This window comes from Belonocnema kinseyi, chromosome 9 (assembly GCF_010883055.1).
Source record: "Belonocnema kinseyi isolate 2016_QV_RU_SX_M_011 chromosome 9, B_treatae_v1, whole genome shotgun sequence".
NCBI classification, from domain to species: Eukaryota; Metazoa; Arthropoda; class Insecta; order Hymenoptera; family Cynipidae; genus Belonocnema; species Belonocnema kinseyi.
Genome location: NC_046665.1, coordinates 89,047,146 through 89,075,093, shown reverse-complemented (window position 1 = coordinate 89,075,093; position 27,948 = coordinate 89,047,146). Strand labels below are relative to the sequence as shown.

The window sequence follows — 27,948 nt, the reverse complement described above, 5'->3', positions numbered from 1 at the left end:
GTTTTAAATAAAATAAATAAATTTTAGAATAAAAAAGATGAATATCTTAGAAAAAATGCGTTGCTAAATTTTTTAGTTGAAAAAATTAATTTTCTAGTTGAATTTTTTTACTTAAATTGTTGATAGTTCAGAATAAAAGGACGAATTTGCATCAAAGCAGATGAATTTTCAATCGAAAAATATGAATTCTTAACAAACAATTTAGTTTCTGAACAAAAGGGTTGTATTTTAAAGCAAAAAGACGAGTTTTAAATAAAAAAAAGTGAATTTTAAAATAAAAAAGATACTTTTTTTTAGGAAAAATGCATTGTTAAATTTTTAAAGTTTAAAAAATTAATTTTCTAGTTGAATTTTTTACCAAAATAGTTGATAGTTTAGATCCAAAACACAAATTTTTATCAAAGAAATTGAATTTTAGATCTCTAAATATGAATTCTTAACAAACAATTTATTTTCGAACAAGTGTTGAATTTTAAAACAAATAGCCGAGTTTTAAATAAAATAAGTGAATTTTTATATGAAAAAGATAAGTTTTTTTAGCAAAAACGCATTGCTAAATTCTCTAGTAAAAAAAATCAATTTTTTAACAAAATAGTTGATAGTTCAGATCCAAAAGACGAATTTTTATCAAAAAAATTGAATTTTAGATCCCTAAATATAAATTCTTAACAAACAATTTATTTTCAAACAAAAGTGTTGAATTTTAAACAAAAAGGTGAGTTTTTAATAAAATAAATGAATTTTAAAACAAAAAATTTGTTATCAAAAATGAATAGTTAAAGTTTTCAGTAAAAAAAAAATTAATTTTCATCAAAATAGTTTAAATTTTTTACGAAAACAGTTGATATTTGAACCAAAAGGACAAATTTAACCCAAAAACAATTACTTTTGAACCAAATTATTGAATTTTCAACAAAATAATTACCTTTTAAATCAAATAATGGAGTTTTTCACAACAAAATGAGTCTACAACCAAAATTCTAAAAATAAAATAGTAAAATTATACGTTGCTAAAACTTACTTGTTTATCATCAATTTTTCTTTGCTAAATCTAATTTTTTCTTCATTCATTTATAGAAAATCTTACGGTCTAAATTTCAAAAAAACGCTGTACATAATTTGTAGATGAGCCCTAAACTTCAACAACAGTTTATCAAAAATTCCCGAACTCTTTCAGGTTTTTCCTGAAATGCCCTAACTTTCCAGAATACCCTTACCTGTAGCAAAATTTTTTAATTGCAGTAGCCGTAAACATTTTTGCAGATCGTGAAATAACTGGGAATTTTTTCCCTCTATTAAAGCAATAACCTTTCTATCGTCGGTGTATCTGAAATTCTTTCTTTACCTGTAATTCTGTTACAATAATTTTATTAAATAACAATATTCTGACATGCTTTTTGTTTATTAAAACCACACCAATAAATTACATACCTTCTATTTTAAATAAGATTCAAAAATAATCTAAAAAAAATCTGAATTCTTAATCTTGAAGCTTAAACTAACATCACTGTTTGATACTCCTCTACAAGTAATCAAATTTCGATTTAGAATTTGATCATAAATTAATAACAATTTTATTTTCAAGTCACTTTCCAACTATCATCATGGGAAGAAGCAAAAATTAACTGGAATGCCCTCTTCTTAATTTCTACAATTATAATTAATGCAAAAATATCGCTAATTTCTAATAAATTGAATTTAAATAATACAAAACTCGTTGACTTGGTAGTCGTTCTTTGATCATTCATCTTTACTCTTCGAGTAGATACATTTCATAAAGTTTCCGAGCCTCTTCCGTCTCGAACTTGGGAACAAAGTTGACTTTCACGATTTCGGCGAAACCTTCCTCTAGATTCGGCATTTTGTAGGACTTTCTGTAAGGTTGAGGATTTGTGAAGAAGAAGGTGCACAACTGAAGACACAGTAGGAGCAGAAGCTTCACGAATCTTAGACAACGCCAGATCAGCTGCGACTCGACATTGCTGATGAGAAATGAACTTCGGTATCACTGAATTTCATCGCTAACCAGCAGCAGATCAAAAGATTCTTGAAGCTTTGAAAATAATTTTAAAATACTCACGCGTAAGAGTGTAGAATCATGTCGCTGATCTTCTGGTGATTTGGATCCGTCAGGCATCGGAACTAACATCAAATATAAAAGATTAATTTCAAATAAGGGTGAAAAAAAAAGGGTTGCTACAAGATCCCAACTTTGGAATTCCCTGACATTTCTCTCACCAATTTTTCTTTTTCCCTAAGCATTATAAAGTTTTTATTCTAATTGAAAAAGAAGCTTACAACTATAAAATTGCAAATTTTAATGTAAAAAAATCTTCTTGCTTCACGGGCACATTCTCATCGCGCGGCTCGCTGCGTTTGCAAGTTTGAGCGCGCCTAGGACACGCGACGGTTGAATCTCGCGCTTTGCGCTCGGATATTTGTTCTTTGCATTTGGAATGTTTGAATTACACTTTATCAAAAAGATCTCTTTTAGATAGAAGTATTATTATGCGTCATTATATCATGAATTATCTACCTACGAGGGGTGTTCAAAAAGTAAGTTTCCCTAGTCTGCCGTTTTGTCCCAGCGCCATCTAGCGAGCTCGGACCGAACATAGTTTTAGTTTAGGATATACCGATAAGAGCGGAGCCGGTCTTAGCTGCCGAAATTTTTTTTTATCAGTTACCGGCTTGGAAACCATGGAGCTACCTGTGAAAAACGTGTCCACTTGTGATTTGCGCGCAGTTATTCGCTTTTTAACTGCAAAAAGGCTTATTGGCAACGAAATTCACACTAAATTAGTGCATATTGATGGTGACAAATGCATGAGTGTACAAATGGTGCGTCGGTAGTGTACATATTTTCTCGAGGGACGCTGAGAAGTTCATTATGAGCAGCGTGCAGGCCGGCCAAAAACCGCCGTTACAGATGACGCAGTAGCAGCAGTCGAAAAAATCATTTTGGCGGATAGGCGCTTTACAATTGACAGAATTTTGGACTCAATGCCTCCTGAAATCGATATTTGTCAGTGATAATTTCGTTGCCATTAAGCCCTTTTGCAGCTAAAAAGCGCATAACTTCACGCAACTCACAAGTGGACACGTTTTTCACAGGTAGCTCCATGGTTTCAGAGCCGGTACTGATGAAAAAAATTTTTCGGCAGCTAAGACCGGTTCCGCTCTTATCGGTATATTCTAAACTAAAACTATGTTCGGTCCCAGCTCGCTAGATAGCACTGGGGAAAAACTGCAGACTATTGAAACTTACTTTTTGAACACCCCTCGTAATTAAGTATAGTCGAAGATTAAGTTTCTCAAAGCTTTGTAGCCTTTGAGGTACACATTATCATCATGACACTCGCGCTGCGCGCTCCATTTTCGGCAGACATTTGTAAATAGGTTTTGTTTAATCTTTTTTCTCGTAACTTTTGTCGTTTTTCCACACTTTTTTTTTAATTTTCAACACGGAAAAAAAATTCTTGAGGCAAACGAGTGAATCGAGAATATATTAAACTCAAAGAAAGTGTCCGCTTAGATTAGGTAAAACGTTTAGTGAGAAGAGTTAAAAATTTAGTTACTTTATGTAAATTGTTCTCATAAATCAGTAATTTGGACAAAATTGTTAAGTTCGAGAGTTTATTATTTTCGACAGATTATGTATAATTTTATTATCTTCAGATTAGAAAAAAATTTAGTTGTCATTAAATATATTAACTTACAGTAGCCAATCTTTCAACTGGTATCGCGAAAATGAATTTCCCTGCAATGCGTATAATGCATTTGGAGGTCAATTTTGTTGTTTTTATCACGTTTCTTGATATTTCAATATAGTTATTGCCTACAATCGAAACAAATGTAAATTATTATTACCGTATCATAAAGTCTATTTAATATTAACATTCGCGCACATTTTAGATGGTAAAAAGCGTTTAATTGTCCAAAGTAAATCTGAACTGTCACTGCACCCCATTAGACTGTCGCCATTTTATTTCGCTGTTCCCATAATGCACCGGCGCTCTTCCGATAATTCCTTCAGACACCTATTCTCAATATCACTATTATAGCTATACTTATTAGGGGTTTGACTAGACGATATCCCTGGTATATGGAAAATGGTCAAGGATATTCATTTTCGCTGATCCAGGGATCTTTCTAAATTCCTTCGTTCGTTTTCAGCTAAATATTTTGCTATAATAAGGAATAATATCCCTGTCACAGCTCAATTTTTTTTACCGTGAATGCTACTTTTACGAATAAAACAAAAAGTACGCGTCCTATCAAGAAGTGATTCTTAACGAAATTCTAAATCTTTTTTGGGATAACAATTGATAATCTTGTAGAGCTTTCAAAAAGAAATGTTTTTCTTCTCTTGACTTTTTTTCATATCGTGCGTTTTTTGGCTTCAAATTTGGATTTTCGGTTCATTGAAAATTTTTTGAAAATGCTATAACTGAGAATTTTCGTTTTATCGGAAAAAGTCATTAGGATAAATTGTTTTTTCTTTTTAATACTATAAATATCCGTACATACAACTTTCAAATTCAGAAAAAAGTAGTCTCAAAAATTTTTTAAATGCGCTCACTTTTTAAATTTTTATCAAAAATGGCTAGTTAACGAATTCGTTCTTTCTTTTAGGGCCTAAAAAAAGTGTGCCAAAGATGGAGTTGATTCGTTCATTTTTTCGAGAGTTACCGTGTTTACGGACGGACGACAGGGTGACAGACAGACAGACGCCATCGTAAAATGATTTTCGGATTTTATAAGGTCCACAAATTCCGTAAGAATATTTGGGGATGTGGTAATTTCTTAATCAATTAACATATGAACATATATTAAAACTTGAAGGTATTGATCTTTCAACAAATAAATGCATTCTTAACCAAATAGTTTTTATTTTTCAACTCAAACAATAGATTTCTAACAAAAAATTGAATATTTTAAAAATAATTTTCAGATATTTTATCAGAAAAAATTTAATTATGTTTTGATTCATAGCTCCATCTATACTGATAAGACGTTAAAGATTTCTGTTATTCCCTTATGATAATAAAAATTCCTTGCAAAATAGAATAAGTAGATTTTCACTTAAAATAAAATTTTTTCAATAAAAAAAAAAGAGTTTTCAAGAAAATATAAAAATTTTCAACTAAACAGATTAATCTTTAAAAAAATGAATTATCAACGAAAAGTCTAATACTTTATATTTTCATCAAAATATATTTTGATTTTCAATCAAAAACAGTTAAAATTAACCAAAATAAAATAAATTGCAAGAAACTGCTTAAATCCTCAACAAAAAAAAATTAATTTTCAAACCAAAAATAGGAATTTTCAACGAAGAAAGCTTTTGCAGTCAATTAAGAAGAAAAATGTTATGCAAAATGTTGAATTTTAAAGCCATAAAGACGAATTTTCTACAAAACAGTTGAGTTTTCAATCCAAAAATATGAACATAAAACAAAAAAGTTAATTTCGAACACAATTGTTCAATTTCAACTCCAAGAAACGAGTTTTACCTTTCAAAAAATTAAAATTTCAACTACAAAAATACGAGTTTTAAACAAATTAAATAAATTTTCCACTAAAGCAGATAAATTTTGAAGCAAAAATAGAATAGTTACATTTTTAGTACAATAAATTAATTTACAATCAAAAGAACTAATTGTCAAAAAAATCGCTAAAATTTTCAATCAACGAAATTAATTTTTAACAAAAATGATCAGTCTTCTACTGACAAAAAAATTAATTTTTAACAAAAGTGACATATTCAACCAAAAAAAATGATTTTCTGCCGAATACTAAATTTTCAACAAAATATAAGAATTTCTAAAAAAAAAAAATTTTAACCAAAAGTAAAATACCAAAAATACATGAATACTCAGTTCAAAAATATACATTTTCTACTAAACCTGGCATAGTTCAGTTTCAGTTTAAAAAAAATGATTTAAAACAAGAAAAAATATATAATTTTCAACAAAAAAAAAACTTTTAAATCAAGATGATGAATCATTAACCAAAAAAATAAACTTTCAATATGTATTTCTACTTTCAAGTAAGTAGTTAAATTTTCAACTAAAAAATATAAATTATCAGAGAAAATTCGTAATTAATGTCTTAATCATAATTGATGAATTTTCAATCAAACAGTTGCATTTTTAGCGAAAAAGATAATGAAATGTCTACAATTACGGAGAAATGTATAGAATAAAAAGTTGAATTTCTTAGCAAATAAATATTCAATTAAAAATGTTAATTTTCTACCCAAAGACAATTTTTCAACAAAACACATGATTTTTCAACTAAATAACTTTTCCAAATTTTTTGATTTTCAACCAAAAATAAAATAATTAAATCTGCGGTAAAATAATGGCAAATTAAGGAATTAATTTTCAATCAAAAAAGAAACGAATTTCCAACAAAATACATAAAATTTCAATTTTTAACCAATTAGAAAATAAATTAATATTCAAATAAAAAAGATGATTTTTTTTTAGAAAATATGGATATTTAAATTTTTCAGTTAAAAGAAATAATGTTCGTCAAAATAGTTAAATTTTCAAACAAATAAATTAATTTTTAACTAAACGATAAAGTTTCAAATAATGGGATTACTTTTCTACCCAAAAAGACGAAATAACAAAGAACATGAATTTTCTGCCCAAAGACCTTTTCCAAATTTTAAAAATTTTCAACCAAAAATAAAATAATTAAATCTGCAGTAAAAAATTTCAACCTAACAAATAAATTTTCAACAAAAAAAAATTAATTTGAAACAAAATACATAAATCTTCAACCAATTGGTTGAATTTTCAACCAGACGAATTTTTGAAAAGAGGTTAATTTAAAATCTAAGAAAAATTTTTCAGTACAAAAAGGCCAACAATTTCCTTCAAAATATTAAATTTTGATACCAAAAAGACAACTTTTCTACAGAATAGTTATTTTCTAAAAAAATATTTCATATTTCAAACCAAAAGTACCATTTTTTATTTAAAAAAAGGTAAATTCTCAATCTCAAAATATGGACTGAGAACAAAAAATTTACTTTTACACAAAAGTATTTAATGTTAAAGCCAAAAAATACAAGTTTTGTATAAAATAAATTAATTTTAAAATAACATTTTTTTGTTGCAAAAATGCATTGTTAAATTTTGTAGTTCAAAAAATTAATTTTCTCGTTGAATTTTTTACCAAAATAGTTGATTGTTCAGAACAAAAAGACGAAATTTTATAAAAAAAAGGTGAATTTTAGATCTTAAAATATGAATTTTTAACAAACAATTTAGTTTTCAACAAAAGTGTTGAATTTTAAAACAAAAAGGCGAGTTTTAAATAAAATGAGTGAATTTTTAAACAAAAAAGATACTTTTTTTTTAGCAAAAATGCATTGTAAAATTTTCTAGTTCAAAAATTCAATTTTGTAATTGAACTTTTTATCAGAATAATTTATATTTCAAACCAAAAGGAGAAATTTTTATCAAAAAAATTGAATTTTAGTTCCCAAAATATGAATTTTTAACAAACAATTTAATTCCAAACAGAAGTGTCGAATTTTAAAGCAATAATACGAATTTTAAATAAAATAAATTAATTTAAAAATTAAAATATAAATTTTTTAGTAAAAATGCGTTGTAAAATTTTTAGTTCAAAAACTTAATTTTCTAGTTTAATTTTTTAGCAAAACAATTTAGTTTCAAACAAAAGTGTTGAATTTTAAAGCAAAAATAGGAGTTTTCAATCAAATAAATGAATTTTAAAATAAAAAAGATCAATTTCTTAGCAAAAATGCATTGTTAAATTTTCTACTTAATTTTTTAACAAAACAGTTGATATTTCAAACCAAAGGATGATTTTTCACTAAAACAGTTGAATTTTAGATCCAAAAATATGAATTTTTAACAATTTAGTTTCGAACCAAAGGGTTGATTTTTAAAGCAAAAATACAAGTTTTAAACAAAATAAATTAGTTTTAAAACAAAAGAAACCAATTTTTTTAGCAAAAATGTATAGTTAAAGTTTTCAGTTAAAAAAGTTAATTTTCATCAAAATAGGATGAGTTTTCACTCAAAAACAATTATTTTTTGACAAAATTGTTGAATTTTCAACAAACTAAAGAAATGTTCAATAAAATAATATAATTTTTCAGTACAAAATGAGTTTACAACCAAAAATTCTAAAAATAAATAGAAATAGAACAAAATTAAAAGTTTCTAAAACTTACTTGTTATTATCAATTTTTCTTTGCTAAATTAAAAAAAAAATTAATTTTCATAAAAATAGTTTGAATTTTTTACTAAAATAGATGATATTTTAAACCAAAAGGACGAATTTTCACCCAAAAAGAATTACTTTTTGACAAAATTGTTGAATTTTCAACAAACTAATTAAATTTTTAATAAAATAACGTACTTTTTCACTAAAAGATGAGGTTACAACCAAAAAACTAAAAATAAATAAAAATAGAATAAAATTATACGTTTCTAAAACTTACATGTTATTATCAATTTTTCTTTGCTAAATTTAGAAAAAAAAGATTAATTTTCATAAAAATAGTTTGGATTTTTTACTAAAATAGTTGATATTTTAAACGAAAAGGACGAATTTTTACCCAAAAAGAATTACTTTTCGACAAAATTGTTGAATTTTCAACAAACTAAAGAAATTGTCAATAAAATAATATAATTTTTCACCACAAGATGAGTTTACAACCAAAAATCCTAAAAATAAAATAAAATTATACGTTTCTAAAACTTACTTGTTATTATCAATTTTTCTTTGCAAAATATAATTTTTTTCTTCATTCCTTGAGAGAAAATCTTACGGTCTAAATTTCAGAAAAACGCTGTACATAATTTGTAGATGACCCCTAAACTTCAACAACAGTTTATCAAAAATTCCCGAACTCTTTCAGGTTTTTCCTGAAATGCCCTGACTTTTCAGAATTCCCTTACCTGTAGCAACCCTGCTATTATATTTAAAAAATGTTTTTTTTTTTTTTAATTCAAACCTTATTATTATGTTTGGTGTGTTCTTTAGTCATCGCCATGACGAAACATCTCACTGGAACATTGTGTTTCTTGCCCACTTCAATATACCTCAATCTCGAAATTTCGTCCGGATTAGTGTTATCAACAACCACGCTTTTTCCTAAAACCAAAGCTTTTTCTGTTTCAGCCACACATTTTTGCCAACTACCCAACGTGTCTCGGTTAACGTAATGATAACCAGTCAGATAAGTTTTGGCAAAATGTGACTTTCCCGATCCAGGGCTTCCGACCATAACAATAACCTGTTAAAAAAATTCAACAATAGTCTCTAATCTTCTCTCAAATAATCTAAAAACGATTCCTCAAAATGAAAGAGGTATTAAAATGTACCTCTTGCTCCTGTTTGGTGACTTCTGCATTTGGCGGATCGGTGATATGAGTCTTTTTGTTCACCTCGTCTTTCGGATGAAAAGCCGGTGGATTGTATTTTGCAACCTTATGCCCAAGAAAGTGTTCCTCTGGAGTGTAAAAATCCAGTCCTACATTTATAGCTAATAATCTGTCAGCCAAGGAATGATCTTTCTTCCTTTTCGATTCCTTTTGTTCCGGACGACCAGCCGCGTCACCAACATATAGACACTGTTCTTTTTTAATTGCCACTCCATCATTTTTCTAAAAGATGATATCAAAATTCATAATATACTTCCTCTTAGATTTGATTTTTTTACCAATTTATTTTTATTTAATTACGTACTTCTTGCACCAAAAGATCCCACATTCCAGTACACGGCTTTCGAAATTTACTGTATCCAACAGCAATAAATACCTTTTGAAATAATACGCATTATTTTCAAGTGAAAAATTGTCCAAGGGGAAAATGATAATAATGATAATTTTCTGATGATAATTTAAAAAGTTCGCACCTGTATGGGAATACCGATCTTTTTAACAATCCTTTCAATCTTCAACTTAAAGTCGCTCGGTTTTACTTTACCCGTGCCTAGGCTAGCCTGATTCGTAAATATTACAATTTTGTAACCATCTGCATGCAATTTTTTTAATTTCCCAGGAACTTCTGGGTGCCATAATTGCCAATCATTAGCATCTTGAGGAAATTGTCGTCCCGATTGAGTTTTTATGAGAGTCTTGTCCATATCATATGCAGCTATCTATGAATAACATAGACTTATCATAAATATTTTTTCAACAGGCCTCTCAAACAGATAATATTATTAATATTCAAGTACCAGCATTTTAATCTTGTAATAAATACTTTTGACGCATAATCTTTTATAAGCGGAATAAAACAGTTTTTCAGATACAAATTGAAAAATTTCAAATTTATTAATTTATTTTTAACAAAAAAAAATTTCTTCTCAACTATTGGGAATTGAGTATTCCAACATTACGTCATACTCGGTCGGTAACGTCGAAATCTATTAGGCTATACCACTTGGTGGACTGCAAAGCATTGTTTAGATAGGAGTTTGAATAAAATTAATTCATTTCGGCAAAATTATGTAAAAAATAGTGATATGGCTTTGCTTTTACGAAAGAAAAGTTATTTCTTTAATTATTGTTAGAAATCAAGGAAGTGCGCGATTTGGACAATCCATCAAGAAAAAATATAATGTGCCGCGATTGCTGTTAGGTTGCATTGTTGGGATAGTTGGCGGTCAAAATTTTTCGAGTTTTGGTAGTTCGTTAAAGTGTGTTTTTCAAAGATGTCAAGAGATTATTTTTGAACTTTGAGAAAACGAAAATGACCAAAGACTGTCATGCTTCTCAGAAATATAATAAGATTTCTTGAAAATCCCTAAACTTCTCCGACTTTTTTTTAGAACCCTTCAAATTCTTTGCAATCTATTCAATTCTTTCGAAGTATCTCAAAATTTATTAAAATTAATCTTAATCACATAAAAGCTTTAAAATATTCTTAAATTCCTTTAAATCTCTTGACAATCCTTAAAACCATTGAATTTTTACAAATAACTTTTAAATTAATTGTTTAACATTCTTTAAAGTCACTAAAACTTATGGAAATATGTTTAAATCCTTTACAAATAAACTTTAAAACCCCTCAAGTCTCTAGTTATTCCTTAAAATCACTTGAACTCTTAGAAATCCTTTAAGATTTCTTATTAATCCTTAAACTCTTCCGAATTTTTTTTTAAATTTCTTTAACTTCTTTACAATCATTTAAAATTTTTCGAAGTTTCTCGAAATTGACTTAAATTAATTCAAATCTCTTAAAATCCTTAAAATTTTTTTAAATTCCTTTAAAACTCTTAAAAATCCTTAAAATCTTTGAATTTTTTCGAATTCAGAAAAATCTTTTTAAATAACTTCTAAAAAACACGCTTGAAATTCTTTAAGACTACTAAAACTGTCTTAACATCTTACGAAATAACTTATAAACCCTTCAACTTTTTAAAATTATTTTTGAATTATTTTTAAATTGTTTAAAAAGAAACTTGAAGATTTCGCCAAATCCCTAGTAAATCCTTAAAGTCCTCCGAATTTTTTTGAATTCCCTTCAACTTCTTTGAAGTAATTTAAAATACTGTAAAATTGACTACAATTAATTCAAATCTTTTATATACAAAATCCTTTAAATTTTCTTAGGCTCCTTAAAATCTTTTGAAAATCCTTAAGTCAATCAATTTCTTCAAATACCTTGAAATCTCCTAAAACTCATTACATTTGTTATAATAACTTTTCAATGACTCGCTGGACTTTCTTTAAAATCACTACAAATGTCGTGAAATCTTATAAAATCTCTTGTAAATCATTAAATTATTTTGAACTATTTTTGGATTATTTTTAAATCCTTTAAAATAAAACTTTAAGATTCCGCCAAGTCCCTAGTAATTCCTTAAAATCACTCTTGAATAACTTTTTTTTAAATAACTTTTTAAATAACTTTAAAATCTTTAAAATCACTAAAATTGTCTGAAAATCTTTAGAAGTTTCTTGTAAATCTTGAAACGTTTTTGAATAAAATCCCGTCAAGTCCCTATTGTAATTCCTTTAAATCACTTCAATTTTCAGAAATCCTTTAACTCCTCCGAACTTTTTTGAAATTCCTTCAACTTCTTTAAAATCATTTAAAATTTACGAAATTTAAGTAACTCGCAGTAACCGTTGAGTAACTCACTTGGCATTCTTTGAAATCACCTAAACTACCTTAAAATTTGATCAAATCTCTTGCAATTCCTTAAACCTTTTCGGATTCTTTAAAAATCTTTCAAATTCCTTCAAAATCGTTCAATTTTTTTGCATTCTTTTAAAATTCTTTCAAATTTTTTGAAATCGTTAAAAATGTCGTGAGAAATCTTAAGATCACTTGAAGCCTTTTAAAATACTTTAAAGTCTCTTTAATATAACTTTACTTGATATAAAAATCGTTAAATTACTTATCATCGAAAAGTATTATGACATAAGTCGCCGGCAATTGAGTTTATAACCTTAATTACTGCAAATTATAATTTTTCGTAATGGACTGCCTAATCCCAGATTTTCCAAATTGCCAACAATAATGAAATAAATGGCTTATCTTTCTTAAAAGCAAAGCTATATAACGATTTTTTAGTTAATTTCACCGAAATTAATTAATTTTAGTCAAACTCCTATCTAAACAATGCTTTGCAGTCCACCAAGTGGTATAGCCTTACAGATTTTTATGTTACGGACCAATCGTGACGTATTATTAGAATACTCAATGGTTAAACTGCGATACGCCATCTGGTGACAAAAGTCCGAACTAGAAAGAATAGGTACGATTTTAAGTATGCAATTTAATCTGTGAATAAAAGTGTTTTAACGACTATTTTGTGGAATTTAAAGTATTTATTGGATACTAAAAATAAGTCTTTATCGGAAACAAAGGGTTTGAGATGGAATTTTTCATCTTATACAGTAAGAAACCACATTTTTTGACAGAAGTATTTTTCTAAGAAAAAAACAATTATTGTACTATTTATTGTTGTTTTCGACAGATTATAAACTTAAATGGACTTGATTTGAAGCAAAAATGAACTCAACGTAAATTTGTATTGATTTTTACATGAAATATTTACTATTTAAAAATCTGATCTGAATGCGTTAGCTTAGAATTCTTCTTTTAATTCCAATCGTCTATTATTCGTACTCTTTGCAGAATCTGGATAAAATTTGTCGCTACATACATTAATTAAATTTCATTTGAGCTTACAATGCACTGAAATTTACATGAAACAATGACATAATTGTTTTTTTTTATTTAAAACCTTTTTGACAAAATGTGTTTTTTCACTGTATAAGATCAAAATTTATCTAAAACGAATTGTTGTTTACGAAGATTGGTTTTTAGTATTCAACCATTTTTTTTAAACTTCACAAAACAATCGCAAAAACATTTTTATGCAAAAATTAAAGTACATCTTTAAAATTGTACCTGCTCTTTCTAGTTCCAGTTTTCGACACCAGGTGGCGAAATGGTAGACCACCAATCCCAATAAAAGATGGCTTTTTAGTACAATACTTAAATTTGCAATAAAATTATTTTATTTTTAACATAACAGTTGAATTTTCAACCTAAAAAGATAAATTTCCAACAAAAAAGTATCATAGTTTATATTTAAATAAAAAAGATGAAATTTATACACAAAAAAGGAGATTTAAACCCGAAAAGACGAATTTTTAAAAACTAAAGACCGAATCCATTTCAAATCAGGCAGGTTCTACACTTGAATTTACAGAATCTCTCGGGGACGAAATATGTGTTTTTTTTATAGGAAATTAGGCGATACGAATTTTTGAGATTTGTAAAAAAAAGTGTTTACGTAATTATGCGTATTTAGTTCTTTGGTTCGGCTTAGTTCTGGAAATACTAAAAGCCGATTTTCTCAAAAAACCCGCACTTATATTCTTTGCCAATTTTTTGTTTAATTTGTACTATCATGAGGAAAATAACTTGTTTTTACACATTTTTGTTTATATAAATAAGACATTTGATAATTTTTATGTTGGCCAAACCATTCTTGACATCAAGCGAATTTTTTTGCTCATGAAAATTGAAATTTTCTATTTTTCTCGGAAATGGTGTAAGATATAAATGAGTAGAAGAACTTTTTGTAGAACTCTCTTCACTGTGCAAAATATTTTCCAAACAAGTTTTCGTGCCTATTGCTTTTTGTAAGAAAAATGCGAGAATTCGGTTTTATGAAAAAAAAAATTCTCCTGGCCACAAAATTTATTTAACCCACATAAAACGCACAATTTATTTTCCTCATGATAGTACAAAATGAACAAAAAAATGGCAAAAATATTAGTGCGGATTTTTTGAGAAAATAGGCTTTTAGTATTTTCAAAAAAGCGGCCTCCATTTTGTTAATTTTGAACATTTTTTAAATTTTTCTCGAGGATTTCGAAAGAACGCGATAAACTCTACAAGAGTCTCGAAATAAATGTGAAATATCTTAATTAGATCAAGTCATATAAGTTTGAAGAAAAAATTGTTTTTTTTTTTTTATGAAAAACGAAGCCAAAAATTCAAATACGCATAACTCCGTAAAAAATTTTTCTTAACAAATCGCAAACATACGTATCGCATAATTTCCTCTAAAAAAAAACAACATTTATCGTCCCCGAGAGATTCTGCAACTTCACGTGTAGAACCTGCCTGATTTGAAATGGATTCGATCTAATGATTGTTCACTCAAGAAAGAAAATTCAATCTAAATGGTTAAACCTTCAAGCAAAAAGACAAATTTTCTCTACAAAAATTGAATTCTCAAACAAAAAATATGATTTTTCATGGAAAATTATTTTCTTTACCAAAAAAAGAGATTTTTCAACTGAAAAAGATGAATCTTGGTAAAATGGAGAAGTTACATTTGCAGTATAAAAAAGAAAAAAAAAGGTTTTTCCACTAAACAGTTCAATTTTTAAACAATATTTATATTTTTTAATTTTTAATTAAAAAAATGCATTTTTAAGAATATAATTTTACTTTTACCCAAGTATTTGAATTTTCCATTAAAAAAGAATAATTTTCAACAAAATAGTTCAACTACAAACATAAATCTTCAAAAAAAAAGAAATGGTTTCTTAAGAAAGTGATTCAACTAAATATTTTAAACAAAATTTTTGAATACTCAAGCACAGGAAAATTATTTTTCCCCAAAAAGTTGTGTTTTCATATTAAAAAAAATGAAATTTCTACTAAAACAGATGAATTTTCAAATCGAAAAGATAAATTTGACAAAAAAGTTAAATTTTAAACAAGAAATAAGTTTCTGCGAGAAAATTTAATTTTTTATCCAAAAACACGAATTTACAACACAAAAGGATGACTTTTTAACGAAATTGTTTAATTCTCTACCAAATATTGCGTTTTAATTTTTTTTTTAATTTTTAATAGTTGAATTTATTATTTATTTATTATTATTCACCCAGAAAATATTTATTTCTTTTTTTTTAACACCAAAATATTAACTTCATACAAAAAGTAAATTTTCTACGAAATGGTTACATTTTTAACAGAACAGGAAAATTTGAAACCAAAAAGCATTTAATTAATTTTCAACTCGAATAAATGAATTTTAATCCAAATAGATGAATTTTTTACTAAAATGATGAATCTGCAACTGGAAGTTAAATTTTTAACCAAAAAGGTCTTTTTTAAACTAAGAAGGATAATTTTGACCAAAAAAGACGAATTTTCAGAAAAAATAGTTAAATTTTCAAACAAAACGAATCATTTTTAACTAAAATGATAAATCTTCAACTGCAATATTTGAATTATGAAACAAAAAGATAATTTTGCACTAAAATTATGAATCTTTAACTAGAATAATCGACTTTTTAATCAAAAAAATTCATTTTTACCAAAAGTATAAGAATTTTCAACCAAAAAAGACAATTCTTCAGTCAAAAAGTTGAATTTTTCAGTAAAATAATTAAATTTTCAACTGAAATAGTTCAAATTTCAGTTAAAGAAAAAATAATTCATTAAAAAATTTTTTTTCAAAGTCTGAACGAAAATAGTTATCGTTAATATTTCAACCATAAAAGATTATAATTTTTAGGCAACAACAATTCAATTCAACCAAAAAAATACGAATTTTGAACATGAGTTGGATTTTCAACTATGAATAAATTTTCAACGAAGAGAGCAAAAATTTGCAAACAAATTGAATTTTCAACTAAAAACGATAAATTTTCACTCAAAAATGTAATAGTTAAATTTCTAGGTGAGAAAAATTAATTTCAAATAAGAAAAAAAACGAATTTTCAACAAAATAGTACAATACAGTTACATAAAAGTAATTCTACCAATAAGGAATTTTTGTTATTTACTTTTAGAGTAAAATTAAACAAAAAAAAGCAAGCTTTTGAAAAAATTTCCTAAATTAAAAAAAAAGTTCCCTAATGTTTCGAGGTTTTCCAAGTATATAACAATTCCCGGACAATTCCAGGTTTTCCAGATAGGGTAGACTCCCACTTTTATCTTATTTGAAGCATGTAAGAAGAAATTTTAAACTTCTATTTTCATCAATTTTCAACTAAAATGATGAATCTTCAACTGGAATACTTGAATTCTAAACCAAAAAGGTCTTTTTTAAACCAAGAAGAATAATTTTTACCAAAAAAGACGAATTTTCAGAAAAAATAGTTACATTTTCAAACAAAATGAATCATTTTTAATTAAAATGATAAGTCTTCAACTGGAATATTTGAATTTTGAAACAAAAATATAATTTTCAACTAAACATATGAATCTTTAACTAGAGTAATCGACTTCTGAACCAAAAAATTAATTTTTACCAAAAATATAAGAATTTTCAACTGAAAAAGACAATTCTTCAGTCCAAAATTGAATGATTCAATCTTTATTTGAACAAAATTAAATATTAGCTAAAAAGCTGAATTTTTAACTAAAATAATGGAATTTTCAACTGGAATAGTTAAATTTTTAGTTAAAGAAAAAATAATTCATAAAATTTTTTTTTTAAACGTGAAGTCTGAACAAAAAATGTAATCGTTAATATTTTTACCAAAAAAAATTATAATTTTTAGGCAACAACAATTCAATTCAACCAAAAAAACATGAATTTTGAACATGATTTGGATTTTCAACTAAGAATAAATTTTCAGCGAAGAGACAAAAAATTGGAATAGGTAAATTTTTAGCTGAAAAAAATTAATTTCAAACAACAAAAAAAAGAATTTTCAACAAAATAGTACAACACAGTTATATAAAGCTACTTCTACCAATAAGGAATTATTGTTATTTAATTTGATAGTACAATTTAAAAAAGAACAAGCAAGCTTTTGAAAAAATTCCATAAATTAAAAAAAGATTCCACAAATTAAAAAAAATGCCGTGATGTTTCCAGGTTTTCCAGATAGGGTAGACACCCACTTTTATCTTATTCGAAGCACGTAAGAAGAAACTTTAAATTTCTATTTCCATCAATTCATATAAATTAATGACAATTTATTGTTTAGAATTAAAGAATGTTGTTCTTATAAATATTGTGACAATTCGAAAAAATAATTTCAATCTTCAAAATAAATGTTAAATTATCCTGAACTTACTTTTGATCTACCTTGGACACCCTTACTGGTAAAAACTAAGCAAGACCCTTTGCCAGATTCTTCCCACTTATCTGCGTCTGTTGGTTCTGAATTCTTACTAGATTCAGACAATATTTTCGATTCTGTTCCCTTTCCAGAGTCATCCATTTTTAAATCTTTATCAAGCCTAGATAAAATGTCTCCCTCACTGTCCGGACAACTTTCCGGCAAATCAATATGAAAACTGTCCTCGTCGCTATCAAAATCAAACTCCTTTTTCAACTTTTTATCTTTACTCTCTTCACCGTCTGAATCTGCTAAGCGAAGTCTTTTTTCCGGCTTTCCTGTTCCAATTGCTCGTGTGGGAGGTGGATTAAATTCTACTTGGTAAGGATATTTTCCGTATAAAATTTCCAAAGTATCGCCGTGTTGGGCTATGATTTTTACGTCCTTTTCGGTTTTGTAACCATTCAATCCACTCGGATGGATCCCTACTTGCTGCACTATAACTTTCTGGTCCGCATAATTCGCGTAGAGTCTAACTGATAAGATAATGAAGAAAAAATATGATAAAAAATTGCGGTAAAAAGTCTCAATGAAATTTTAAAACTGATAAATCATTTAGTGATTGATCAGTAAAGATAAGGCTACAGATGACATACAGCTGTGATTATTTTTAAATATGTAGTAATATTCGCAGAAAAGGACAAAGTGTATTCAGGGTGGCCGCTGGACCAAAAAATGACAGTGAATTCTTTTTTGACCGGAAATTTTACAAATATTTAGAAAAAAAATCTGTCTCAAGTTCTACATAAAATGTTTTAATAATATTATAATTAGCTGAATTCTTATCTTTTTCAATTATGACATTCTACTTTAAAAAATTTTCATTTTGGATTTGGATATTTAATTTAACCCTTAAAGGGCAGCCTTCCGTAAAATTACATAAATAGGAAACTGGGTGTTAGGCACCCAAGGGTATTCAAACGTGTGCTGTGCCGACGGCATTGGATAGTTTTTTACCAGAAAATCTATTAATGATGTTTAATCTATCTAGTTTAAGGAGGAAAAGGTTTCATAACAGTTTTTGAAATTTAAAGTAGTTTAAAAAATCCTTTTTGGAAAAAAATTAAAAAATGACTTATTTCACTCTAAATTTCATAACTTTTTAATTTTTTGATATTTTTACTCAAAATTTTACTTGAATACTTCCGAAATACGGCGTTTCAAAGACAAAATTAGTCTTATACTTTTCGTTCCTAAGAAGGTATTAATTTAAAAAAATAAAAGCTTCAATTCAATGAAAAAATGAAACACCGTACTTTGCGTGATTAAACAATTTTATTGATCTTAAACTGCATATAAAAATGATAAAAATCAAAATTATGTGAAAATGACATAGAAAAATAAATAGGTTTTCATGTAATTTGTTAATCTGTCGCCATATGTTCCATTTTCTTGAATTTGGTACGTTTTCTTAAAGCGCAAATAAGTCACTGGGTATTTTACACCCAGTATGCCCTTTAAGGGTTAATGAATTTTAAAACGCGGTCGGCCTGGAAGACTTAAATAATAAAAAATTACAGCCATTTGAAATTGAAATTTGTTCTTAGAAACATTTTTATTCTATCAACTGTAAATACAAATAAATTATTATTTAAATGAATCTATACTTTACGTATTAGAAAGGAACAATACTTAATTTGACAAAATGATTCGAAAGCCGATCAAAATTTTAAAAAATCAGATTTTAACCTTAAAAATTAACCTGTTTCAATTCGAAAGACTTAGTCATTAAAAAAGTGCAATAAAAAAGTGCAAACGTCCGATTGCAAATTTATAAAATATTTTTCACTTAAAAATAACTTCATAATAATGTATTTTTAATTGAAGGCTTTCATTAAATTGAAAATAATGTTTCAGTTTGAAATATTCGCAAATTTTTTTCCCGGTCAATAAAATATAAAAAATCGAAATATAAAGCTAAACAGTAAACGAACAAGTGTTGCAAAATAAACAACAAACTAAAGCATTCAAAGTGAAACTCTTGAAATTTTAAGTTTTAAAATTAAAGTTTAAAAGTTTTTAAATTAAAAAATTTTCTATTGAATTGTTCAGTAATTTATACGTATAAACTGGAAGGTACTAACACTTTTTAACTGAATAATTTCAAGTTTAATGAATTTAAACTGCAAAATTCAAAATTTTTAACATTCATAAATTATAGAGTTCAAAGATTTAGATTAGGTTCGAAAAATATAAATCCACTTTAACATTTTCAATACTTTAAATTAAAGAATAAATTAATAAACTTTAAAAATTGTCAAAATTACATTATTCAGTTATTTTAGACCAATAAATATTTTAAAATTTACATTTTTTTTCAACTTAAAAGTTCTTAAATTAGAATTTTAATTATTTTTATTTTAAATGGTTTAAGCACCCTGGAAAAACCATAAAATTGCATTTCAAAATCTTGAGAAATCTAGAAGTAGTTTTAAATTTTTTCAAATTTAGCTTTATTTTTTGAAATCTTTTCAAAACTTCTCAATAACTTAAAAAATTAATTGAATTTGTCCTACAAATTTTAGAAAATCCTGCGAATCAAAAAAAAAGTCCATATAATTTGGATTTCTAAATAACAATTGAACACTTATTATTTTTAATAACAATTAGAGTAATTTTAAGAGATATTTAGAAGTTTGAAAAAGATTAAAAATTAATTTAGAACTTGAAATTATTTCAAATAATTTTAACGAAGTATGTTTACCGAAAAAATTTGGTTACACGTAACGAAATTTGTATTCAATTTAAAATAGGTTTGGAAGTTCTGATTTTTTTTTTCAAAAACTTCGTTTAAATTAATTGATATCATTTTCAGTTCTTAATTAATTTTGAATCTTTTCAAAACTTCTAAATATCTCTTAAAATTACTCAAACTTTTCTATAAATAATACGGGCTGAATTATTATTTATACAACAAGATTCAACAATTTCGCTTACAAATTAAAAATTTTATTAAGTAGAACAATACAAATTGTAACGTTAAAAGGTTAAAAGCTTTTCGAAATCTTAACAATTCAAAGCTTTCTATGTCAAACATTTAAGTTTCTAATTGTTTACTTTTAAATAATTATCCTTTTTCTTAATAAAATTTTCTTAAATTAAATGGGTTAAAAATGGAATAATTTAAACTGGAACAATATTTTTAGTTTAATAAAAGCCTTTAATTTCGAATCTGGAAATTCTTTAACTTTCAACGGATTTAGAATCGTTTTATCAAATCAATTATTTTACAGTTTTTAATACTTAAAATACCGAACCATTTTAAAAATTATTTATTTAAATTTAGAGTTGATAAAATAATACTGTATTTTATCAAAAATTTGCAAGTTGAAACGTTTTTAATTTTTAATTGTTGAAGCCTTCAAGACTGCACGTTAAAATTCTTTAAATTAAATATTTAAGGTTAAAAATAAAAATATAGAATAGAAAATTTTAGAGGTGAAAGATTTTCAAATTATGCATTAAAAACTGAATAATATAATTTAAAAATATATCAATTCAACTAATTATTTTAAAAACTGTTGAAATCGAATTTGGACAGATTTTTCCACCCTGATATTCCATTTTTAATCCATTTAATTTGCAATTTTTTAATTAAGAAAAGGAATAATTATTTACCATTTTGCAATATCTGACTGTTCAGATAAGACGAATGAATTAAAACCGAATATTTTTCTTTTTAAACAATGTTTAATTTGTAAGTGAAATTATTTAATTTTGGTGTTTAAATAAAAATTGAACAATTATTGTCTGTAGAAAAAAATTTAGTAATTTAAAGAGCTATTTAGAAGTTTTGAAAATATTCAAAATTAATTTAAAGCTTGAGAGGATATAAATAATTTAAACTACGTGTGTACCGACAAATATGGTCTATTTGTACCGAAATTTCGGAGCAAATAGTGACAGTCTAAATTTGAAAAAAAAATAGATTTTTGCGTATTTAAAAAAAAAAACTTTTTAATAATTGTGAAAGGGTGAAGAGCTTCAAAAGAATAAACACATTTTCTTACGATTCTTAAGAAAATTGAAAATAATTTTCTAATTTAGGAAATTATTTTAAGAGAATGTCCAAAAACATGAAAACGTTTTTCCAAAATTATTAAAAAAGAATCTGGAAGAATTTAAGACATTTTTTTAATTGGCAGGATTTTTTTAAAAGTGTAAGGAAAATTCCATTCATTTCAAAAGATATTTAGAAGTTCTAAAAAAACCTCAAAAATAGTTTAAAATTTAAATAAATTTAAAAGAACTGTTAGATTTCTCAAGATTTTGAAAAAAATTTGAAGCTTTTTAAGGATGTTTAAGCTGTTTAAAATGAAAATAATTTAACAAGTTTTTAGTTTTAAAAACATTTCATTTTTAAATTTTTAACGTTTCTAGGTAGAAATTATTCAAAATAACAATCTTGAAAATATTAAATTTCATTCATTCTTTAATTTAGAGCATTGAAAATGATAACGTGGATTAATGTTTTTAGAACTGAATCTGCATTTGATTGAAAACTGTTAAAAACTTCTATTGCTTACCTGTACATTATTCAGCATTTAAATACAAAATGTTGGAATTAAAAAAATTTCATACTTAAATTTCCAAACTTTAAAATTCAAGAGTTCCACTTTAAGTGCTGTAATTTGTACTTTATTTTTTATTACTTCAAATGGAAAAATGTTTAGCTTTAGAGTTCGCATTTTTTGAGCATTTTCGCGAACCAGGAAAAAACCGGAAAATCACCCGGAATTTTTTTCTTCGATTAAAATGTACATTATGTGCTTTTTTTTGTTGAAAAATTGGTTAAAAATAGCAGAACCATTAATAAACAAATTCTTAATTTTTTGCGAACATCAGTCGTCTTTGAAATCCTTGAAATCTTTGTGAAATTGTTATGAAATATTTTTTTTTATTTGTAAAAGCTTTCTTTAATCTTTGTTTGTGAAAACTTTTGTGTTCGTTTGAAATCAGTGGAATCTTCTCAAAATTGTTAAAACCTTCTGAATTTATTTAACATCATTGGAAATATTTTCTAAATCTTTCGCAATATTTATATTATTTATATTAATGAAATCTTTGAAATAATTGTGAAATTTTTTTTATTCCTTTTGAAATCATTAAGATAGTTGTAATCTGTGGAAAATATTTTGAAATCTTAGAAATCCGGTTTACTATACCCTTTTTTCAATCTTTGAAATATTTTGAAAAATTTTAATTTTTTGAAACTGTTCGAAACCTTTGAATTCTGGAGTACACGCCTTTTTAAATTGTTTTAAATTCTTCTAATTTTTATAAAATATTCGAAACCTTTGGGAAGTTGTTCTGAAATCTTTGTTTGTGAAATCTTTATATTTCGTTGAAATCATTTAATTATTTGAAATCTTAGTTCAAGATTTTCAAATTTTGTAAAATGATTTGAAACCTTTTGAAATCGTTTAAATTTTTGGAAGCGTTTAAAAATCTTTGAAATCACTTAAAATCTTTTAAATGTTTTAAAGTCTTTGAAATCTGGTATACTGTCTGTCCCGGTTCGCAAACATTTTTTACGGCCAATAAAATTAAACAAATAAAACTATATTCTAAAAAATTTTACATATAAAGTAATAAATAATAAACAACAAATTAAATCATTCAAAATGGAACGCTTTGAATTCCAAATTTTTAAAATGGAAATTCAAAAATTTTTCAATTCATAAATTTTGTGTTCAAATACTCAAAAATTTACACGTACCAAATGGAACACTTTTCAATGAAACAATGTTAAATGAAATGCAAATAAACTGCAAAATTTAAAACTTTCATAAATTAAAGAGTTCAAAGATTCAGATTAAGTTCCAAAAATATAAATCCACGTTAACGTTGTCAATAGTCTAAATTAAAGAATCAAGCAATAAACTTTAAAAATTTTCAAAAAACTTAACAGTTCTTAAATTAGAAGTTAAATCATTTTAATTTTAAATAGTCCAGGCATCGTTCAAAAGCTTTACAATTATTTTTTCAAAATCTGGAGAAATCTAGAAGTGGTTTACAATTTTTCCAAATTCAGAATAATTTTTGAATTTTTTTTCAGAACTTTTAAATATATTTCAAAATGAATTGAATTTTTCCTATAAATTTTAGAAAATCCTGCAAATTTAAAAAAAGTTGAATTTGAATTTATAAATAACAAATAAAACTTATTATTTGTAAAAAATATTATAGTAATTTTAAGAGATATTTAGAAGTTTTAAAAAGATTGGAATTTATAACTTGAAATAATTTCAAATACTTACAGCCGAATTTAAAATAAAATGTAGATTTTTGCAGATTTCAAAAAAAAATTTAGAATTTTTCTAAGAATTGTAAAGGACTTCAAAAGAATAGAAAATTTTCTTAAGATTCTTAGGAAAATTGAAAACGATTTTCCATTTTGAAAAATTATGGAAGATTTTAAGGATTTTTAAGAATTTGCATATTTTCAAAAATTGTGGGAAAATTTCGGTTAATTTTAAAACATATTTGAAATTCTGAAAAAATGGTAACACACTTTGTTTAAACTACTTGAAATAATTTCAAGTTTTTAATTTATTTTGAATCTTTTCAAAACTTCTAAATATCTCTTAAAATTACTCAAATTTTTTCTACGAATAATAATTGTTCCGCTGTTATTTATGATTCAAAATTGAACAATTTCACTCATAAATTAAACACGTTTTAAATAGAGCAATTAAAAATGGAACGCTAAAAGTTTAAAAGTTCTTCAAAAATATAAAGATTAAAAGCTTTGTATGTAAAACAATTCAGTTTCAAATTGTTTTCTTTTAAATATTTGTTTTCAATTTGATCGCCTTAAATGAACAGTGAAATATTGCTAAATATTAAATACTTATTTTTTTCTAGATTGAGAAATTTCAAATTAAATTGGATAAAAACTAAATAATTTACACTCACAATATTTTAACTTTAATAAAAACCTTTAATTATGACTATGTTATTATGGATTTATTTTTAAGTTGAAAATAGTAAAACGCACGTTTACATGTTTAAATATCTAAACAAATTAATAGAAATAATATATTAATAAATTTATTTATTAAATTCAATATAAAAAATAATATAAAGGAAAACCTGAAAATCTGAATTAAAAAATATACTATTGATGAATCATGAACATTTTTATTTAAAAATAAAATTATCGGTAAAGATCCATTTTTAAAATGATATATTTATTTGTATTTACAGTTGATAAAATAAAACTCTTTTTTATTCAAAATGTTCAACTTCAAATGCTTTTAATTTTTAATTGCTTAAATCTTCAAAACTGCACTTTAATTAATTTAAAAAACTGTTAAAATCGAATTTGGGCAGACTTTTCTTCTGAAAATTCGTAAAATTCCCGGTTTCCCATTCCGATGGCCACCCTGTTTGTTATTTTTAAAATCTTTGATTTTAAAAACTTCTGGTTTTTAAACCTTAAAAAATGCATTCTTAAATTCTTTAAATTAAAATATATGCTTTTAAAAATTAAACATGGAAAATTTTTAAAGTGAAAAATTTTCGAATTAAGCATTCTAAACTAAATGATATAATAACTTATAAAAATCACAATTTGAAAAATTATTTAAAAAACGGTCTGTTTAATTAAAATCAGCAATTGGAAATCAAATCTTTAAAACTGAAATTTCAAAGTCCTAAATTTAAACGCTGTTCCTACAAGTTTAATTATTACATTTAAACAAATTTTAATTTGTAAGTGAAAGTAAAGAATTCTGATGCATAAATATAACAATCAATCAATTATTAATTTGAAATTACTTCAAATTAAGATAGTCCAACTTCTAATTTAAAAAAATCTCAAGTCCAAAAATATTTTTTATCGTTTAATTTTTTATATTTCGATCTTAAAAGTGCTTAAATGATATAGTTTTGAACATTTAAAAAAATTATTAATTCGTTCTTCAATTTGAAGCATTGAAAATGATAGAATGCAATCCTATTTTTTACTTAGAAATCTTCAAACTGTTTAATCACTTATAAAACAAAAAATTTTTTTTTGAAATTTAAGGGTATTTAATTTTAAATTTTTCAATTGAAATTGGTTAAAAGCTTCTGTTTTGAGCAACTAAATTCTTGAACGTTTCAATTAAAAAAATTTTATGTGAAAATGTTTTAACCTTTAATTTCAAAAATTTAAAGTTCAAAAGAGTTCCTCTGTGAGTTCTTTAACTTGCAGTTCTGTTTTTATAACTTCAAATTAAAATTTATAGCTTTCAGAGATGGAATCTGTTAATTAATTTTAAAAATAATTTAATTCGAATTAGGAAGCATTAAATTAAAAATAATAAATATAAAATAGTAATATCAAATAGTTTTTCTATGGCTGAAATAGTTAAAATAATTTGTTGAAAATACAACTTTATTCAAACAAATAATTATATTTGAAGATTGATTACTTACTTTCAAATTTAAAACAAACAAAACTATATTATTTTTTAAAAATTGCTAAAAAGTGATGACGAATGAAAAATCCCGAAAATAAAATGCCCGAAACATAAATTTTCGAAATAGAAAATGCTCGAGACATAAAAATACCGGATTGGAACATTCTCAAATAATAAAATTCCCGAATGTGAACAATTAGAAAAAAGTTTTTATTATTTATTAATTAAATTAACAATGATATAACATTAAAAATTTTAAAAACTCTTCGAGTTTTTTTATATTTCGGCAATTTTATAATTTCGGAAATTTTCTATTTTGAATAATTTCTTTATTGGGAATTTCGCAGCATCGGGAACAAATTAAATTACAAAAAGTACTGTTGAGATAATTATTCTTCCTAAGCTGTAAACTTTTGTAATAAAAAATATTGCTTTTACTTTGATAAGACATGACTAATAATATAATTTTAATTCTTAAAATCATAGAAAACTTTTTCCCCAGGGACCTCATTTTTGGTCCGAGAACACCTTTGAGAATTATTTACGTACTTTTAAAATAGAGTGCGAGGAATATTATGCTATTGAAAATTAAACTGAAATAATTGTTTTAATGCAATGAAATTCTGAATAATTGTTTTTTTTTTAACTTTAAAATTTCAGTTCTACACTTCAGAAAAAGAGCAAAATTATGACATCCAATTTTTAAAAGTGAAATTTAATTATATTTATTGAAAATAATTTTACTTTAGGGATTTTCTAAGAGCTTTATTAAAATTTGAAAGTTTTCAAGCAGAATGTATTTTGAATTATTTCCACTATTTCTGTCACTTTTTTAAGGCGTAAATGAAGGATTAAGAAAAAAAGGTTTTTGAAACAGTTAAGAGGTGAGGGTATATTGAAAATGAGATTTCGAAAAAATCCTTTTAACACAAGATGTATTTGATGTTTTAAAGTATTTTTTATGCAAAAAGCCTATTTTCGGCAAAAATTTTGGTTATCTAGTTCGGTACTGAAACTGTTCAAATCTATTCCATTTAATTTAACAAAAATTAAAAAATTGTGCTATTATAATATTATAATAAATAAATTATAATATTATAATAAACTGACCATTATAATTCGCTGTCGAGCCAACCGGATTCACTGAAATAATTTGTTATTCATCCCGCCAGCAGACTAAATGTTTTGTTTATACTTTCGTAAATTAATACATTATGTCATCGATTTTTTCACGATGAACTCTTATATCATGCTGCAAGTGTTAACAAAATATAAGCTACTTAAAGATGCAAAGAAAAATAAAAGAACTCTTATAATGTATTCTTTATTTTGTTTTCACACGAAGGGTTTTCAGTTGAAACGCATTTTTAGGTTATGTCGTATGTAGGTTACGTCTTTAAAAATTGTCACTTGATTTTTTTTTGTTTTTTGAAAAAAGTTTATTTCCGAACTTACCAAAACGCAAAAAGCGACATGCTAAGTGCTGCATCTTGAATAACTATTTTGAAGAGAAAATTGTGCAACATCGAAAACTAACCTTGGCGCCTTGAACAATGTGTGTCAGTGATCTTCGTTTCGGGACTGCGCCCTACGAATATTTCCTCCTTGTCTGGCAAAAAAATCGATGGTGCTGATTTATCTTCTTTGAATATGTAACAACTTGCCGTTTCTGTCGTCATTTTCCACAATTTTTTTATAATTGAAATGATTAGAGAGCAAAATTAAGACGCATTAACACGCGCGCGAGTAGCGTAAACGTTGGAAATGCGCATGCGTCAAGCGTGTCAGTAACAGCTGACGGGTTGAGAGGTGCCAAAATTCAAATTAGTAGCAATTAGCATCATCAATCGCGCGCTATGCACTCGAGCAGTTTCTCGATAAGAAGGACAAAATAATTTCAAATTCAGTATAAAATTTTTAATTAA

At 25.6% G+C, this 27,948-nt stretch overlaps 2 protein-coding genes across 4 annotated transcripts in view; one reads left to right on the top strand and one right to left on the bottom strand.

Moving 5' to 3' along the window:
* The window catches only part of LOC117179523 (nuclear pore complex protein Nup88), a 490,092-nt gene that overhangs the window by 227,788 nt on the left and 234,356 nt on the right, over positions 1-27,948 (top strand). The window lies entirely within an intron of this gene.
* Positions 1,490-27,768, bottom strand: LOC117179524 (uncharacterized protein F21D5.5). Of its 3 annotated transcripts, none has more exons than XM_033371408.1 (8): positions 27,561-27,768; positions 17,571-18,091; positions 9,911-10,156; positions 9,742-9,813; positions 9,378-9,659; positions 9,008-9,289; positions 2,081-2,142; positions 1,490-1,982 (listed from the first exon to the last, which is right to left on the bottom strand). In XM_033371408.1, exons 1-8 carry the CDS (start codon positions 27,700-27,702, stop codon positions 1,751-1,753), a joined length of 1,839 nt encoding a protein of 612 aa, XP_033227299.1. In that variant the 5' UTR covers positions 27,703-27,768; the 3' UTR covers positions 1,490-1,750. The 3 variants fall into 3 exon arrangements, with proteins under 3 accessions (XP_033227299.1, XP_033227300.1, XP_033227301.1); XM_033371409.1 differs by having other exon boundaries at positions 1,490-1,874; XM_033371410.1 differs by having other exon boundaries at positions 27,479-27,594.